The sequence below is a fragment of the Mastigoproctus giganteus genome, chromosome 3, assembly GCF_048544385.1.
Source record: "Mastigoproctus giganteus isolate SK-2022 chromosome 3, ASM4854438v1, whole genome shotgun sequence".
In the NCBI taxonomy this organism is placed as follows: Eukaryota; Metazoa; Arthropoda; class Arachnida; order Uropygi; family Thelyphonidae; genus Mastigoproctus; species Mastigoproctus giganteus.
Genome location: NC_143577.1, coordinates 188,285,008 through 188,305,063, shown reverse-complemented (window position 1 = coordinate 188,305,063; position 20,056 = coordinate 188,285,008). Strand labels below are relative to the sequence as shown.

General features: G+C 39.1%; 1 protein-coding gene across 1 annotated transcript; it reads right to left on the bottom strand.

Moving 5' to 3' along the window:
* Positions 1-283: 283 nt before the first annotated feature.
* Positions 284-17,482, bottom strand: LOC150088482 (cytochrome P450 2J4-like). The gene is made up of 8 exons (XM_090370179.1): positions 17,259-17,482; positions 13,894-14,021; positions 9,996-10,102; positions 5,630-5,925; positions 5,350-5,465; positions 2,383-2,638; positions 2,004-2,191; positions 284-462 (listed from the first exon to the last, which is right to left on the bottom strand). Exons 1-8 carry the CDS (start codon positions 17,480-17,482, stop codon positions 284-286), a joined length of 1,494 nt encoding a protein of 497 aa, XP_090226305.1.
* Positions 17,483-20,056: the final 2,574 nt, after the last annotated feature.

Below are 20,056 nucleotides of genomic sequence, written 5' to 3'. Positions count from 1 at the left end.
TTTATTCCGGTCCTGTTTAGTTGTAAAATGATTATGATTAGGCAAAAATGGTCTTTGAAATGTGAATTACGAAATCTATTATGCCATAGAGAATTCATTTTTAATATGGATACAATAAAGTTGTTCAGTATTTGTTACAATTACAGTTCTATTTAAAATGTACGAGCCATAATTTTATTTCTGTTTTTAGAAGCCTATTTTATTTTATTTCATTTCAAAATTCGTGAAATCTTCCATTTCTTAAATTATGTTCCATTTTTTTTTTTTTTTTAAAAAGCAACGTTCATTCTCTTCTTATAAGACAGAGTGGCTGATTTTTTGGGTGATATGTCACAGAACAGGTGCCACTCAAATCGATAGAGTGGCCATCTGACGGTTTAACATCGAAACGTTGTAAAATCGTGGTGAAATAGAGAAATACTTCGACATTGGCCATTTTCTCTCCAGGACAAGATCTTTTACCTGAAAATATAGAAAGATAATATCAGTGAAGGAAACAGGTTCAGCGCCAACAAAGGCAATATTGCAATATTCTGTAATTTAAAAGAAGTTGGGTTTGCGTTATTATTTGTAAACGTGAGACGTAAAGTCACTGCTCTTCTATGTTGCAATGATATTAAGTAATAATAGGTCGTAGGAGAGTGAAACAGAGTCAGCTTCAGTCAACCGTTTTAGAGTGCTAATCATTGTAAGAACTTTGTAGGCTACCAACCAGATGAGGGAGTAGGTTGCCCTCTAGATGAGCCATGAAACTCTAGTGGAAAATATATCCTCATTTTCTAGGGGACTCTCCTGATCTGGTCCAATTTGAAACTTTGAAAACAATTACATACATGGATGAACAAGACGCCATTTTAGAAATATTACTGTGAAAGACTGGATCCCTCACCGACTCATTTTATTTGAAAGCACTCTATATGAAGGAGATTTTCATCGAGTATAGTGGGAAGTGCCACTGTCGCCATATAAAATATTCTTCCAAAAACCATGTAACAGTCCCTAACTGCATGTCAGTGCAATGTAGGATTGAAGCAGGTGGAAGTCAACTAGGTTAGTACATCTCAGGAATGCTTAAAAAGGAAACTGGACATTGCACCATATTTCAAATGAGCAGCTTTCTAATTTTACTAGTATGACTTCTTCTTTTTTTTTTGCATTTCTGACTCCTTTACTGTGTCTCTTAGGAAAGCAATAAAGTAGTCATGCTAGTAAAATTTAACATTTAATTACAAAGAAATTAACTTTTAAAATGTTTAAGAAATTAAAACGTTCATTTCTTTGGATACATATTGTGTTAATAAGTATAATTATTCCATCATATTTTATTTAATACGGTAGACGTGGATTTAAAGCGAATGTGGAGTGAGCCCGTTGAATTTCCTCAAACCTGGACATCGAGAAGGGTGGCAAACCACTCCAACGATATTCTGTTTGCTGAAGGCTAGTGTTCGAATATGTATTGATTAATCACGGCATTTACTTCATGCCTTAATCTATTTCTGTTAAAGTGATTACTTAGTTTCATTTGTAATTCAATTATGCTTTCTTTTATGGGATATTGCTTGTCCCTAATTGCGAAATTGAAACCATAATCAAGCTTAGATAAATCCTGATTAGAAAATGTCTTCGTCGAACGGTTTACAACTCACTTATTTGAGGGGTGTACGGTTTACTGTTAGTACATCCAATTTTGTATCATATCTCATAGTAACTGATTGTTGCATGGCAGTGTGATGGTGTAATCGTTATTCAAAAAGCGATTTTGGATAAAAGTAAATAAGCTAAAATATCCGTGAAATACTTTCAGATTATAACACTTATAACGTAGATAATAAGTTTACATTAACTAGTTTACAATATTAAATAGATAATCTTCTAAGAACGCTTAGAACTGGAAAAAAAAGAGATTGACTCACAGCATACCGGCACAGAAACACTAATTTCTGTTAACAAATACAAAAATAAGTACGCCATTGTTTGTTTGTTTTTTTATATTTACTTACCCATAGAAAATGGAATGAAATATTCGGGTTTAATCACTGAGCTTCCGTCTTTTCTTAAAAATCTCTCTGGCATGAATTCAGCTGGAGTTGACCAATATTGTGGATCGTTGTGAATCGCCCAGATATTTGCGAGTACGACTGTCCCTTTGGGGATGTCATAACCTCCTATGGTCGTATCTGCAGCAGCCCTGGATAAGGAGAATTGATTGTGCCTCTTTTACTTTACAAATGAAAAACGAATAACTTTAAACAGGTATTGAAATATCTTAAACTTTGATTTAAGATATTTCAGAAGTTTTAGTGTATTGCAGTTGAAGAAAAAATAGAAGTTTATCTAAAAGTCAGCAGTCGGTGTTATTATTTATATAAGTCAACTTACATCCTGTATAGGTTAATGGGAACGAGGGTTTTCCATCTCATCACTTCCATTATCGTTGCTTGCGTGTAAGGAAGAATCAGGCGGTCTTCCCAAGAAGGCATCTTTTCCCTTCCTATTATGGAATCGATTTCGTCCTGTACACGGTGTTGAATCTCAGGGTATGCTGCCATTACTAAAAGAGACCACAGAATAGTTGTGGCACTAGTGTCACTACCTGCACCAAACAAGGTCTGCACATTTCCAAGTAGGCTCAAATCTGAAAAATAAATATTTCACATTAGGGGTTCCCAAGTATAGATGCAAATAACCTCATTTGCTCGTGTGTATTATGGCTGAAAATTGCGTATTCTGTGGTCGGTTTGCCCGTTTTGCTGGAAGAAAAACCAAGGAGAAAAATCTTAATGTCCTCTCCTGAGATCGATTAACTCAACCATGGTGTAAAAGAGGTCCATAAAAATTCCTCGCGTCATTGACACGATTCGAATCCGAGTATTTTCCACCATCCTGTCCAATGTGGACAACATGGTGATTATATCCGGTTGCAACCTAGGAGAGCAGTGAACCAGATTTTTATTAGCTTTTCAAACAAAATAAGCGATATGCAACCTAACTTATACGTTATTATACCTCTTTGCAAGCAATAAATATTTTTTACAAGGCTTTTCGGGCTACGTGGCACCACTGCAAGGCTAAGTAACTTAAATCTTCATTAAAATCCTATTAAAAACTTGTATCGAAAGAAAAACATAATAAGACATAAGAAAAGTAGCATACACCATAACTTTTAAAACCTCAGAGTGCCTCTGTCCCGCTCCTTACATAAAAAGATCTGAATCGAAGACAGCGATTGTTACATTATGTGTAAACCGGCCTAACTTATAGATTGGTCGTACATAATGTGTAGATTGGTAGTACGTAGAATGCCCATAAAATTTCCAACTATGGTATTTTATTCATCTATTTGAAAGCTGAAATAACAGGACCTGATTTAGGATAATTCTGCTACCCTAACACGGATCTAAGTTATTCCAAAGCAACTTAGAAACAGCATAAAAAGATGGTCCACCTTATATAGGAATTAAGGTAAGTTTTTCCCATAGAATTAGGTTTCCTCCAATACATCGAAAATTGTCTAGTACACAAACATAATCTACTTGAGCTGCTGAATTGAAATAACTGAACTGAAGTAACATCTGACTACTAAATATTTGCTAATTCAAAGTGGTGTGCATAAGATAAATTTCAGCCCTAGTGGTGCAGCAAACCCAAATTCCTCTAATACCCTACTCCCCACAAAATATCGAGTGAAGATCTATATCGCATGATTAGCTGATATGAATTCAAAATCCCCGCTCAACTTGCCAAAATGTATTCTTTGATGGTTAAGCTCTTGATATTTTCCATTCGAAATACTAAAATAGCAAGCCGACCGGGCTAGCCGAGTGGCTAAAGTACCTGCCCGGCAACCCAAAGGTCGCGGTTTCGATTCCCGCCTCGGGCTTGGATCAAAGTACTGCAAAAACCTTGGGAGGTGCAATATGGCCACAGAAGCCGATGCGCCAACAACTACCAAATCAAAAAAAAAAAAAAACTAAAATAGCAAACTAAAAACCATGTTTATAAACCGTAAGGTTCAAGAACATGGGTTTAAGAACGTTTAACGGAGGTTCTTAAACCGCAAACTGATTTATTTATTAATTTCGTATTTTTAACTTAATGTACATTGAAATGAGAGAATTCATGGGATACATGGTTCTTGGGCAACGCGACGCTGTTAGCCCTCTCGCTAGTGGACGAACCCACCACTTGGCAGGTATATAGTTAAACTGCATCACTGCATTCACATAGACGGTGATTCAACGTCAGTATGGATAAATGTCGTGAGAAACCCAACTTTCAAAGAAGGATGATAGTGGGTGCCCAACGCATGGGTCACTCTAACGCGGAAGTGGTACAGAAATTGCACCATCCCCGTTCGACAGTATTAAGAGTGTATTGGGAATACTACATTTCCGGAATAACATCTCATCGTGGACAGTGCTATGGGCGGAATGGCACAAATCACCGCCGACTTCGAAGAGGGAGGTGCCAGAAACGTTTCCACCAAGAACATCAGGTGATCATTAGCTGCAATAGGTTATGGGACCGTCGACCCACCAGAGTCTGCTAACACCACGACACAGGACTCTACGTCTCAACTGGGTGAATGAACATCGGCACTGGACCTTGGATGACTGGAGATGGTTCTCCTGGTCCGATGAGTCCGGTTTCCAGTTATTTCGAGCGGACGGGAAGTTGCGTATCTGGTGGAAACTGCAGGAAGCTATGCACCCGTCATGTCAACAAGGAACTATTCACACAGGTGTATGGTCGGTAATGGTCTGGGATGTGTTCCACTGGCACACGTTGGGACCTCTGGTACGTCTAGACGCATCTCTGAATGGTCCAGGTTACGTGTTCATCTTTGCAGGCCAGCTGCGTCCCGTCATGATCATCGTGCACCAACAAGGCAATGGACTCTTCCAGCAGATCAATGAGCCCCCTCCCCCCACACACACATAACCATGGTGACTAGAACATGGTTCGAAGAGCATTCCGCAGATTTTATCACCATGGAATGGCCTCTCCGTTCGACGGACATAAACCCTGCGGAGCATCTTTTGGATGCTGTGGAAGGTTCGTTCGAGCTTTGGATCCTCCACCGAGGAATGCAACGGAATTATGGACAACGGTGCAGCAAGCATGGATGGAAATACCTCTGAAACGCTTTCGTGAACTAGTGGACTCAATACCTCGCCGTGTGACTGCCCTTGTCCGGGCAAAAGGTGGGTCTGCCCTTGTCCGGGCAAAAGGTGGGTCTGCCCGTTACTAGGTTGGTATCCCCAGATTTCTCAGTGTGTAAATGTCTTCAATATTGTTCCTGAGACCTAGTTTTTTTTTTTTAATAAAAAAGTAACAAATACTAACCTGTAAAAGAAGTACTTGGATCATTTTTTCTTTTTTTAATTTCTGTCAGGTAGCCTTCAATGTAATCTCTAGGATTGTCTTCATCTAATTTCTTTCGATGTGATTCAACTTCGCCTCTGAAAATGAAGGTAAACATTCTTTGAATGTGGGTATTTGAATATTTTTGTAGAAATATTTAATGATTCAGATTAATCTTTAATGATATACTATTTATATTTTAACCAAATTTTCGAAATCGAAATGATAAATAGTAGCAAATTACAAGCGGAAATGACATTACCTAATGAAGATTTCAATTTCATACATCAGTTTCGCAAGAGCAGAATTTCTCAAGAAATAAACCATTAATTGCCGTAGCAAGGGAAGGAACACAGTGACGTCGATCACGGTCTGTACCTCATTAAATTTCACTAATGTTTCATTAAGGAATAGTCTTTTCTTATCTCCACTTTCAAACCGCTGTCCAAAAACCATGGAGCAGATGTTAGCGGAGGCACTGGATAAAATGTCATCTGCTAAACGATACGGTGTACCTTTACGTTGTTCAAGTACTCTAATGAATTCCCATAATTCTTCCTGTAAATTCGAAATAAGAGGAAATTTTTATATCGATCTGCAACCAAAATAACAATGCGCATGGAAAAATTGAAATGCTACTGACATTTGATTAACTTCATCAAACATGAATATTAAAAATTTAGAACATATTAAATAACTGATCGCTTATCTGATAATTTACTTTAATTTCTAAGTGTGAGAGTTGAAAATAAGAATCAGTATCAAATAAAATTGAAATTTCTCTAATAGCCGGAATAAACATTTCACTCTGTTGAATAAATTTCAACTTTTCTCAAATTTAAATCCTTTCAGCAATTAATAACAAGAATATTTAATGTCTCAATAAATTCATTGAGATATTAATTAGTCTTGTTAGAAGCAAGAGGAATGTCAGCCTGTCCGTAACAAGGTTATGACTCCATACGTCAGGATCAGTTCAGAAGCCAGTCTGATGATACGCGTGATGAAGAATTGTTTCTTCATGGTTTCTTGAAGCTGTATGGGCTTGATTTCTTTTTATCAGCTGGGGCTTCAATTGAATTTCATCCTGCAATTGGAATTTAGGTATGATCACAAGAACGTTTATTCCATCTGTGTCCTTTGCCTTACAAAACTCTATTCTAAATTGGTTCAGTCAGTTCGAGTTTCCGCACTCTTTTTCTTCTAACTGGCCATGATCCCCTTCGTGCTAAACTTGCTATGTTTAACCTATCTGATTCTCCCCTCTAACTGTGGCAACCCAGAACACTGGCAGCATGTTCTTTTCACCTGTCCATATCACTTTGATCTTCGTCAGCCTCTGTCTGCTGTGTCTCAACCACTCTCCCCAGGCAATGAGTCGTCTCTCTTGGAGCATGTTCTTTTCATCTATCCATATTACTTTGATCTTCGTCAGTCTCAGTCTGCTGTCTCAACCATTCTCCCCAGGCAATGAATCATCTCTCTTGGACTCCAAAGAAAAATTTCTTCCTGTGCAAGATTTTGCACATAAAGACTTTGCCAGACGTGGACAATTCATCAGTAGTGCCCCAATTTCAGGAACTACTCCTATTCCAGCTCTACCTCCAGTCCAGACCAACATCTCCATCGTCGCCATCTCGTGATACCGCCACCATCGTCACTACCACCATTTTTAGCTCAAGTACCATCGTACTTGTACGACGCCGAACGATATCACTGTGTCTTCTTGACTTCTATCTCCTGCTAGCCTCAGGCTGATCTTGAGGCGGGATCATCTGCTGGCACCACTTTGCACAGGTGCAGGATTTTTATTCATTTTATTAACTTATTTTTATCTTTAATTTTTCTGATTATTATTTTTTTCAAAAATATATTTTTACTTAAAATGTTTTATTTCTTTAACTGTTAATTCCTTATAATTTTTATTAATTTACAGTTTAAATTTAATCTTATTTGTTCATATTTTGAATGATTTGGACATTTAGTACATTACAGTCGAGGTTTGCTGCGGTTCGCGCTCAGTGGTGGCCCGCCTACTCGTGGCGTAGACGGGTATCAGGACGCACCACCCTAGTGCTTGTTGCTTCCTGATAGCAAAGCGGACAGAAACAACTAAACAACGTGACAAATACATATACGGCACAAACATAGCACACATTTCTGGCCTTTCTGCAGAGTTTTTGTAACATCACAGGGTACCACGGCGGAGTTGAACTACATAAGATACTGTACATATCTACATGTCTACATCCCACTTACCCCGTCTGCGCGTGTAGCACAGTGGTATCGTCACCATCATCCCAACACCGAATGGAAAAGCCCCGGGTTCGAATCCCGTTAATGACGCGAGGAACTTTAATGGGCTTTTTTCATTCGGTCTCAGGCGTAGATAGCAAGGCTTTCCCGTAAGAAACTGGGGTTTTTCGTTTAGCTTTTCGTTCAGGTTTTTCATTATGGGTGATTTGTCGAAGCTCATTGTTGAGCATAATATCAAATTTCTTTGTTTACAGGAGGTATACAAATATAAAGGCATTGTGAAAGGCTTGCCTTTTGGTTGCAGAGTGATTGCATCAGTTTCAGAGACTACTTGAGTTGCAAAACCTAGTGGTAATGCTAGGTTTCGCAACCAAAACAGCTGAAAACCTACCACTAGATTTTTAGCTGCTTTGGTGGTTGTGAATCCCGGGTATATGGTCACTAGGATTGATAATCTCTGCACTACTCAATCTGTTTGTGCCTATTCCTATTTGTACGATCCATTTAGGCAGATCTACTTTGTATCCATATGCACTGTATAGCCAACACCATCTGGCTATAGAGCCTTTTCTCAACTACATTGAAAACTTCTTAATCAAACTGGCTGGCAAAAGAGTGCTTATTATGATGGACGCTAACGCTTCATGCACTCTTTGGAATAGTCCGGAGACGGATCCAAAGGGAGAACTACTGGAAGAATTACTTAGAACTAACAATCTAACGTTGTGGCACTCTCAAGGCCATCCACTCACTTTTCTTTCATCACAGGGCCAGTCATTTACCGATATTACAATTTCAGACTCAACGTTTGGGCAATGCGTTAATAAATGGAAGGTCCACACTTCGTGGGCTTCCAGTAACCATAATGCCATAACTTTTGGCATTGCAATCAATTGTGACTCGTATTACTTGAAATGTTCTTTTGATTTACCTCGTTATAAAACTAAAGAGGCAGACTGGAATCCTTTTGATACTAAATTACGTGAATGCACTTCTACAGATGACATAGAAAGTATGGAGCGGTTAACTGAAAGTGCGCAGGAGGTAGAAGTACAAAAACTTATAGGCAAAGTTTGTAATGCCTATTTACAAAAAAAACCGTAAGGAGAATTTTGTTCCTTGTGACCCAGGGACTCACAACTCTTAGAAAATATTTAAAGACAATTTGCAGCAATTATCAACATGCTAAAAGAAGTAATAGATCTGATCTCGGGAGAAGATTGAGCGTTTCGAGGAACTGTATAAACAGCAAGGAGAGCATATTTTAATAGTATCTACAGGGAAAAGCCTCCAGCTTGGGATAACTTAGTTGAATCAAAGCTTAAAGATGACTCTTGAGGATTACCCTATAAATTAGAGTACAATAAATGGCTGCGAGGATGGTGTCTAGTTTTTCTTCGTTGTTGATATAATCTGGTATTTCACTGATTGCAATAAGGATATTATATTATATATGTATTATTCGCTTATTGAGGTGGTCTGCACTTGCTATAGTATTCTTTTTACCTATTTGGGTATAGCGTCGGTCTTTGTGCGGACCATTCCGTCGAATTCTGCTAGGGTTTTTTTCCCACTCTTCTTATATTCTGGATATTGCCATTTCGTCTACCTTCTCCACTTGTGATTCCATTGTGTCCGTATTTTTTGTTGTTTGTAGTTGGTCGCTCACATCCTGTTCGATTTTTTTTTTAAATTGCAGGAGCTATCAGGTTCTTCTTGAGGATGGTCCATTTCTCTTTCGCTCTTGGCGTTACTTTTCTTCCAGACAACAGCTGCTGACTCTGTACAAATCGCAAATCCGCCCTGCCATGGAATATTGTTCCCACATCCGGAGTGGTGTGGGTCACTTACTAGATGATGTCACTTACTTCCTCAGCCGTCACTTCTACTTTGAGGGAGGTAGGTCCAATTAAGCGACTTTCGTCATTTTTTTCTTCAACGAATTTTATTATTTTTTTTATTCGCGGACACGAATCCAAATGTTGTTGCTGTTGGGTTTTAGGAGCATCAGCGACAAAGGCCATATTGCTCTGTGTATACTGTCTGAAAATTGCGTGTGTTCTGTGGTTGATTTTCTGTTTTGCTGGACAAAAAACCCGGATTTCCTTGAGAAAAAACCATACTACTCTCGTCGGAGACCGACTAACTCAGCCATGCTGTGAAAAAGCTCATAAAATTGCTCTCGTCGCCAACTGTGCTACCCACGAGGGTTTCGAGGCCGGGTCCATGATATTGGTAGTCTGGCGTCGTAACCACTGGGCTAATTGCGACCACTTCTATTTTATTTTATTATTATTGCTACTACTTTTCAATCTGTACACTATTCAGTTTGTGTTTGGGAAATTTTATTAAACCGATAAATTAACAAATACCTTAATATGTTCTTCCATCTGTCCTTTTCCGAAACCTAAATCCCTTAGCATGTGAAGTGCAAATCTTCGCTGGTCACGCCATTCCAAACCGTTAACAGAAATCACACCTAAAAAAATTATGAAACAGTTCATTTAAAATGTTATATGTTTTTCCAGGAAAAGTTGGAAAGCAAAACTGATACCAAATTTTCGTGGGTTCCAAAACGTGTTGTATGCAGTACCATTCCCTCAGAGAGCAACTCTATTTCCTTTTGGTTTTACACAGGCTTTTAGCTTTTGCATTTAGTAGAGGCATACGATGCAAGAAAGCAAGCTTACACGGCATCAGCTAAAACAAAACCTCCCATTTTCACTCCTCCATTCGTTCCAAATGCCTGTCCAGTTCAGCCTTAAATTTATTTAGGCTATCAACTTTCACAACAAAAGATGGAAGTGTGTTCCACCAAACAATTACCCGCTGGTTAAAGGCAAATTTCCGTACAACTATTCTACAATTGTCTTCCTCAATTTGAATCTGTGCCCCCTCAGGTTCTTAATCTGAGCAAGGGGAAGAATCCCATCAGCATTCAGCTTGCTCATCCCATTCAAGGCCTTATACACTTTAATCAGATCAGGAGGAGAGTAGGCACCTGCGAGGTGCCTACTCTCCAGGCGCTGCAATTTGCAGAACTTAAGCCTTTCTTGATAAGAGCACCCCTTTGTTACCCTCACCAATCATGTTGCTTTTCTTTGAACTCGTTCTAGGAACTCTATATCCATCCTAAAATGAGGTCCCCAAACCAGTAGACAGTACTGTTCGTGTGGCCTGATCATTGCCTTGTATAACGGGCAATGACCAGGCCACACCAACAGTAAAACCAAATTAATGCCATACCTTTCCTGCTAGCAAAATTCCTATATATCATTGACAAGACTCCATGACCTGCCCTGGCAGCCAGCCTGTACTGCTCGGCAGACTTCATATTCGACTGTACAATTACCCCCAAGACTTTTTCACTTTCCCATCCCTGAGTGTAGTACCACACAGTTAGTACGTAACTCTGGATTTACTTCTACCCATATGCAGTACTTCACATTTGTCAATGTTAAACTTCAGTTGCCACTGCCCAGCCCATTTGTCGAACTTATCTAGATCCAGTTGGAATAGCATACTGTCTTTACTGTTGTTAACTACTCTACCAACCTTTGTATCATCTGCAAACTTGGACATTAAACCCGATATACCGTCATCAATATCATTGATAAATATAAAAAACAACAAAGGGCCCAACACCGAACACTGGTGAACTCAACTAATAATATTTGTCCACGAAGAGCAGTGTTTATTAATTACCACTCTCTGTCGTCTCCCACTCAATCATCCCTTTATCCATTGTAGCAACTTGCCCTTAATGCCATACCTTTCCAATTAGTACAGCAGTCATGTGCAACAATAACAAAAGCTTTCCTGAAATCCAAGCATGATATCAAAATTATTTTTACCATTCAGTTCCTTTGTGACCACATCATAGTATCCAATCAAATTGGTCAGACAAGAACTTCCTTTAAAAACCCACGCTCTGTCTTAACTATTACTGCAGTCTTGTCTAGATGATCCTGCAATGCTTCTTTAACCAGTGATTCCATTATTTTCCCTCTGAACACAAATTAAACTAACTGGTCTGTAGTTACTTGTGTCACCGTTTGAACCCCCTTTGTGAATTGGTGCTACATTTGCACACCTCCAGTCCATGGGTACCTTCCCTGAGTCAAAGGAAGCTCTCACAATTATGGCTAAGGGTTTTCTTACTTACTTTGCTGCCTCCTTTAATATAACTGGATAGATCCCATCCACCCCAGGTGCCTTTTTTTATGTTTAACTTCAACAATTTCACCTCCACTTTGCTCTCAGTTATTACGAAATCACTTAGCTCCCTGTTAGAGTTTGATACACATCTGGCATGCCCCTCATTAAATAATTCCTCATGTGTGAATGTAGATGCAAAATGCTCATTCAGTTTATCAGCTACCTGATCATGATCATCAATAGTCAATCCATCTGTGTTAAGTGGTTCAATCTGATTCATTTCTTTCTAGAGTTTACATAAATAAAAAACTCTTTGCTGTTTTTCTTTGCATCCTTTGCCAAAGATTTCTCGTAATCTTCCTTCGCCTGCCTTACCTCCTTTGTGACTTGATTACAGACTAGTTTATATCTGCCATAGGCTTCTGTGTCACCTGATACTTTATATGCATCCCATACATTTTTCTTCTCAGCCACGAGCCTCACTAGTTCATCTGCCATCCATTTAGCCCTAAACCTTGAACAGTATTTCTTAGTTGGAATGAAAAGCCGATTTGCCTCCAAAATTAAATCCCTGAAGGCTTCTAATTTAGAATTCAACGTTGGCAACATCATTAGTTTATCCCACTGTACAAAATTTAAAAACTGTCTGAGACCACTGTAGTCACATTTACGAATTCAAAAGCCCTTCCCTTTAGCCTTGATGGTAGTTACATCTTTAAGTAATTCCCACATCAGTACATTGTGATCATTGTCACCCAGTGGTTCCTTTATCTGCAAATTCTTAATGCATGAATAATCACTGCTGATAATCAGATCAAGAGTATTACACCCTCTGGTTACGTATCGAACATGTTGCTGCAGAAAACTATCATCCAATAAATCCACAAAAGTCTTGCTAGTGTGCGAGTGACCAACTATAAGTTCCAGTCGATATCTGGAAAGTTAAAATCCCCCATTATAAGACATTCTCATTTACTGGTCCACTCTATTTCTCTGCACAATTGCTCATTATACTCATCAGATTCATTAGGCCTAAAACAACACTCCTACTCTCATTTTTTCCTTTCTCAGTGCTTATTTCACATCAAACAGACTCAACACTGAATTGTCCACCAACACCAACTGGATACACGTCCTTAGATTTTGTGTTTCTTAATTCTGATAGGTTTGACTTTTTTACAAAGAGAGATAAAACAGTGCTTCATACATCTGTTATAGAATTTTTCCAGAACTAGGGATAATAATTCGGTTCAAGAGGTTTGCACTGGATTGCACGAAGTTTTCTTTCAGCCATCGAGTTATTAATTATGGAAACCACTTACCTCTTTGGGTAGTTGAGGCCAACAACTTCAGGTAATTTTAGTTTAAATCTGTGTGCGTGTGTGTTGAGCGTCAATGTGTATTTTTTTTGGTCAGATTATTGTTTGTTGGGCAAAGAACCCGTTTCCAGACAAAAACCAAGTATCCCTTGTTTTAATGTGAGTTAGTAACCTCTGATTTTTCTGGTGTGGTGACTCTTCCATTAGCTGTACAGAAATCTGTATGATATATAAATGAAAGTATATTTAAGCCATTTCTTAAGAAGGAAGAGTTGGTCGATACAAATCTTAGGCCCAATTTCTAGTCCACAGCCCTCCATTTCTTCCTAGAGAAAAACTGTGATAACTTCGATCCTATACAAAATTTCCAAACATTTTTAGAATATTTTTCTATATATTAGTACAAAATATCTTGTTCAATAGGGTAATAATAACCTCTATGCATCTATCGATCTCCCTCCTTCAAAGATTATTGCTGCAAGAAACCTCTTCACTGCTACCCACCACTACCGACATGCCCTGAAAATCCATTGGGTTTTAGTAAACTCTTCTTGAATACAGTACAAAAGTTAATAGGCATTATTTGATAGCCAAATAGGTCTGAAATGTAATTCAAAAGGCCAGTACCAACCTTATATAATTACGTTAAAAAATTAACAAAATGAACACTGATTTATTTAAAACACGCCATAGTTGTCCTTTTTGGAATCCATATTATCAGGTTATGAATTGTATAAATAGGAATTTGTACTCAGGCACACCACAAAATTTAGAAAATTTCTGCTGTACTTACTCTTTCTTCCTGGAAGCACATGAAATGGAGATGGTTGCGGTCTATCGGACAGCTCGGATTTGGTAAACGCTTCTTTAGTACTCACGAAATCTCCAAGAACGACGACCCGACGAGTTCCCAAATAGAGACTGAAAGAATAGAAGGGACAATCATTTGTTGCCTAATTGTGATTATGATTAATAAAACGAATTAATTTCAGATGCTGGTCTTGAAAACTTAATTTTTAAAATAGATTATCTAGATGACAAGGCTAAATCTAAATCAATTTTTTTAGATGCAGAGGAAGCAGCATTTGTAGTGTGCTTGTGCTAAGAGAAATTAGAAGTCAGGGTAATCCCTAAAAGAGATATATATCAACTTGCCTAGAAATCGAAGTGTCACCAAAGATAAGCATAGGAGCAGGAAAATCCTTTTTGTGAGATATATGGCAAGACTGAGTTTTAGAAGGATTGAAATCAACTAAGTTGTCTTTGCCCCACTGGAGAATTACCTGGAACTCGGCATTTAAGAAATTGGTAAGGGATATTCGAGAAGCTGAAGCTGATTGAGCAGGGCAAGGTTTCTCGAACTAGAAAGTGGAATGCAATGTGCTATCATCGGCAATACTATGGAAAGGATTTCCAGTCAGTGAAAGAAGGTCATTAATATACAAGAGGAAAAGAGTGGGGAAAAGAACTAAACCTTGGGGAACAACTTAGTCGAGAAGTTAGAAGACAGAGAGCCATCTACTATCAAACTCAGTGAGCGATCAGAGAGAAAACTCAATAACCAATTACAAAAAACATTTAAAACGCGTTCAAACATTAGGAATACCATAACGTGGACACTTGTTCAGAAAACCTTTATGCCAAACACGATACGAAAGTCTTTGAGATATCAAGAGCAATTGCTTGTATTTCACTGAACTTTTACATTGGATTTGTCCATAAATGTGTAACATAACTGGAATATCACCAGTGGATCGACACTGACGGAATCCATTCTGCGGTCGTTGATCAGACGAAAGGATTCTGTGTAGTTTAAGAGTTGGTGGTTAATTGCTTTTTCCATTACTTTAGGAAAAGTACAAGTAATTGCAATGGGACGAAAATTGGATGGGGGGGGATTTGTCACCCCTTTTAGGAACTGGCTGATATCGGCAAATTTCCAAACTGAAGGAAAAACACCGTTGAAATATAAAAAAGTGAAAAAAGGTGACAAAGAACAGGAATAAGTTCAGGAGCACATGTTTTGAGAACAAGTGGACAAATGCCATCAGGACCAGCTTTCTTATCATCAAGATTCGTCAAAATCCTTCACACATCCTTCTGACGGAAGACCATAGGAAGCATTGAATGGAACGTGTTGGGAATAGTGGAATGTGTTTTACCAAGTTCATTAATAGATGTGTTGGAAGAAAAAGGGATGCTAGCAGATCAGCTTTATCTTTGACTGAAGTGACAACAGAACCATCTGGTTTTTACAAAGGTGAGATCAGAGATGGGTAAAAGTTGCGGCCAATAGCTTTGGCAGGATATCAGAATGCTCGGCTACTATTAGAGCAGGAAGCAAATTTTCTACTCTTAGACTTTTCAAAATTCAGCTTGGAATGATTACTAATTGCTGTACAATCGTTGCGAGCTTTGGTGTAGGCAGAAAATTAAACTGGGGAATTCCAAACAAGCCAATTACGATCTGCAACTTTCTTATCTTGAACAGCCTTAGCAGATTTATTGGAAAACCAAGGTTTAGGCATTCTTTTAATGGCAAACAACACGAGGTTCGGAATAACCATGAGATAAAGGCTCCACTGCAGAAGGACAATCAGTAAGTTGTGATCTGAGGTGCTTAAAATACCAGTCACTTCGACCCTGTACTTAGAAGGGTTCCTGGTGAGAAAAAGATCAAGTGTTTTGGCTGTGTGGTTAGGGCTGTCCGGCATTCTGGTAGGTAAATGAATAATCTGTGCGAGGTCATTAGTAATTCCAAAAGCCTCAGCATGGCTTTTGGAATTCAACCACCTGGGTCTGTGTGAGTAGACAACGGAAGCCAGCTGGAGTTGTGAACATTAAAATCACCAAGGAAAATTACCTCACTGTTAGGAAAGTTGGACTTTAAAAAGTCAAGTTGCAAAGAGAGGAAGTCAAAGAGCTCCAAGTGATTAGTGGGTTGGGAGAACGATAGAGACAACAGATGAATTTGACACAATGAGGTAGAGAGATTTTAAGCCAGAGAAGATCGAAAATATGACATTCCAAATTACCAATCTCAAACAGAGATTATCGGAACGGACATATACCCCAGTACCACCTTTCAGGCCAAAGGAATCATACAGCGAATAATTTAGGCAACTGAGATGAGCAGTGGTTGAATCAACCGATAACTGAGATTCTGTCAGAAAAAGCATGTGGGGTTTGGCAGACTGCAAGTGGAAATGGACATCGTTGAGATTAGAACTGAAACCACTTATATTTGTGAATTGAACTAGGAAGTGTTTGGGAGGTTTAGATATTTTCGCAGACAAACTTGCTCTACTTGTTTGACAATTCATGGTGTATTCAATAGTAAGAAAAAGTGGGTGGGACATGCTGTATGAAGTAATGAAATTTGTGGATATGACGTACACACGATAAGAATATACCGAGATCCTCTATATAACGTGGTCTCGACAATGTCCCCCGCATACACACTACTCGGACTCCCTCAAGTCACTATCTGGCAGATTAGAGGCAGCAATATTATACCCTAGCTGATCGGAAAGCCTCCTAGAGAATTACCAATAGGTTCGGTTCGGTGTACTAACTAGCGGCCCGCCTGCGAACACCGTTTTAGAGTTGTACCCTCGAAATGTAAGGGTTTGGATTTCGCCATGATGAAGTCCATCATAACCTCAAAAGACATCAGTCGTACTGCACGATGCAAGAGATGGGAAAGGGTTGATTGGAACTTAGCTCTGTAGACTAAACATGGGTTCCACCAATTCAAGCCTCCAATAAGCAAAGTGGTGGTATTGCCTCGGTTTAATGAGTCATCTGCGACCTAGTATTTCCTGGTAACACAGAAGGGCGGCATTCCTCCATGTAGTTTGGGCGCCACACCTCGACCCCTGCTTACGTTGGCTCACAACTGGGTAGACCCACAGTGTGCTTGCGTACTCTGTGTGACCACCCTTGATATGTGAGAAAAGGGGATAAAGTTAATGACCATGAAATGATGTAAGGGTACTAAACGGATAAAGAAGAAAGAAAAATGTATAAAACAATTAATAATAGAATAAATCATATATTGGACATTATTTTCCATTGTCCAGAAAATTCCGGACAGTAATCAAAATCCCTCCCATATCCTTAAAAAGAAGTAAATCCTTGGATTCACGACTCACCTACCTAAACACGTTACCGTATTTCGCAGCGAGTTCACCGAATTTTAAATGTACATCTTTTCCGATAAAGGGCAGATATCCTAAGGGAGGCAGACCAAAAGGACCGGGAGGAAGATTTCTTCTACGATGCCGATATGCCACATAGTAAACAAAAACAATCGCTAAAATACTTATTACTACTTTACCATAATAATTATCCGCAGCCCTTAACAAATCTAACAACTCCATGTTGTTTCCACTCCAAAAATAATCGTCCTGGCATATTACATTCTCTCTTACACGACACTCTTATCACATATTTTTACTTACTGATGTCCGCATGGTAATTCAATGATCCCAGCTTATCAAGAAATACAAAGTCCATTTCTGAGCATTAGAAAAAAATATAAACATATCTCATACTATTTACTAAGGGTTGTTGAACAGACCTAGGCAAAGTATAAAATACGAAATGAGTTAAATGAATGACTGTGCAATCTTCAAAGCTATATAATAATCTCCATTAATCAAGTGTTTGGGAAATTCAACGCTTTTAAGTTATTTAAGTCTTAACGGCTTTTGATATTTATGTGGTTTCTGAGAGAAGGATGTTAACAATTTTGTCTTGAAAGAATAATTTATTTTGAATGTAATTTCAAGGTTATTTTTAAAGGTTAAATTCCTTCCATCTCACCCTTCTTCATTGCGGTTAAAGATCATCAGTTACTGCCATCTGGGCTGTCAACAGTTTCTTGAACTACGATTTAAACAAGAGTATCACAAAGTAATTTTAGTATTCGAGTGATTTATATTAGTTATACAGGGAAATTCAAAATGAAGTTTGGGGTTTCAAAAAATTCCTGTACACACATGAGCAGACATAGGAAGAAATCACATAGGAAGAAGAAGTAATCGCTTCCACAAAACACGCCAAACTGTAGTTTGTGGGATGTGAAGTTCTTTGCTTGCCCTCGTAGTAGATTTCCTCGGGCTCCTTAGAAAAGTTTCCTTAATGCGTTCCACGTTAGCATCTGATACGACCGGGACTGCACGGCGGTATGCGTCCAACGCCATTTGGTGGTTAGCCGTGCAGCATACCGAACATCGCGAGCGTGTGAACGAAACTTGAGATATTATGCGTTCTTTCGAGATGGCTTCAAATCATTATGACACATGCGCTTTCCCAAAATAAATTCTGAAATCCCGGACTTCATTTTGAATAACCCTGTATATCGATGAGCCAAAACATTATGACCACCTACCTAATATGATGTTGGTCCTCCACGTGCAGCCAAAACAGCTCGTACCCGGTGAAGCATGGGCGCTACAATATTCCTAAATGTATCTTTTGGTATATGGTACCAACACGTAACCTTGGTCCTTGAGGCTGTCACAGACATTCTCTCAGATATGCCAGACAAGCTGTACTTGCTACCTGGGAGTCTAAAACGCTGATGGAATTGATATTCGGGTGACACTCAAGTCAAGTGGACCCAATTTTGGCGAAGTCTGGACGGTCTGTGACAGCCAAATCCTCTGCTTGCACCTTCACGGTGGTGGGACTTTTAATATTCCTGGGTATAACCTCCATGCACAAGTACATGGTGGGTGACCACCCAGTTGTGAACCAACGTAAGCAGGGGTCGAGGTGTGGCGCCCACACCACATGGAGGAATGCCGCCCCTCTATGTTACCAAGCAATACTAGGTGGTAGATGACTCTCATCAACCGGTGCAATTCCAACACTTTGCTTATTGCAGGCTTGAAGTGGAGGAACCCATGTTTAGTCTCCAGAGCTAAGTTCTGGTCAATCCTTCCGTATCTCTTCCATCATGCAGTATGATTGATAACTTTTGAGGTTATGATGAACATCATGGCGAGATCCAATGTTCCTTACGTTTCGAGGGTACAGTTCTAAAACGGTGTTCGTTGGCCTACCGCTAGTTAGTACACCGGACCGAACCTATTGTTAACTCTCTTGGAGGCTTCCGGATCAGCTGGTGTATAATCTTCCTACCTCTACTCTGCCAGACAGTGACTGGAGGGAGTCCGAGTAGTGTGTAAGCGGGGAACATTGTCGAGGCCACGTTATGTCAAGGATCTGGGTATATTCTTACCATGTGTACGCCATATCCAACAATTTCATTACTTCATACACCCACTCACTTTTTCTTACTATTGAATACACCATGAATTATCAAACTAATAGAGCAAGCTTATCTGCGAAAAGATCTAAAACACTTCCTAATTCATTTCACAAATATACTTAGCCTCAATTCTAATCTCAACGATGTCCATTTTCACTTGCAGTCTGCCAAACCCCATGTACTTTTTCTGACAGAATCTGTTATCGGTTGATTCAACCACTGCTCATCTCAGATGCCCAAATTATTCGCTGTATGATTCCTTTCGCCTGAAAGGTGGTACTGGGGCATATGTCCTTTCCGATAGTCCCTGTTTGAGATTGGTAATTTGGAATTTCCTATTTTCGATCTTCTCTGACTTAAAATCTCTCTACTTCATTGTGTCAAATTCATCTGTTGTCGCTACCGTTCTTCCAACTCCACTAATCACTTGGAGTTCTTTTACTTCCTCTCTTTGCAACTTGACTTTCTCCAGTCCAACTTTCCTAACACTGAGGTAATTTTCCTTGGTGATTTTAATGTTCACAACTACAGCTGGCTTCCTTTCTCTAGTGCAACAGACCCAGGTAGTCGAGGTGCTGAAGCTTTTGCAATTACTAATGACCTTGCAAAAATTGTTCATATACCTACAAGAATACCGGATAACCCTAAACATACAGCCAATACGCTTGATCTTTTT

What these genes read in the sequence shown, in the direction of transcription:
- LOC150088482 (XM_090370179.1), bottom strand. Translation starts at nt 17,482, where the DNA reads ATGGAGTTGTTAGATTTGTTAAGGGCTGCGGATAATTATTATGGTAAA. An exon ending in AAATACGGTAACGTGTTTAG is followed by an intron (nt 14,022 to 17,258) that starts GTAGGTGAGTCG and finishes CTATTCTTTCAG; the next exon opens with TCTCTATTTGGGAACTCGTC. An exon ending in GAAATTGAAATCTTCATTAG is followed by an intron (nt 5,466 to 5,629) that starts GTAATGTCATTT and finishes CTTCATTTTCAG; the next exon opens with AGGCGAAGTTGAATCACATC.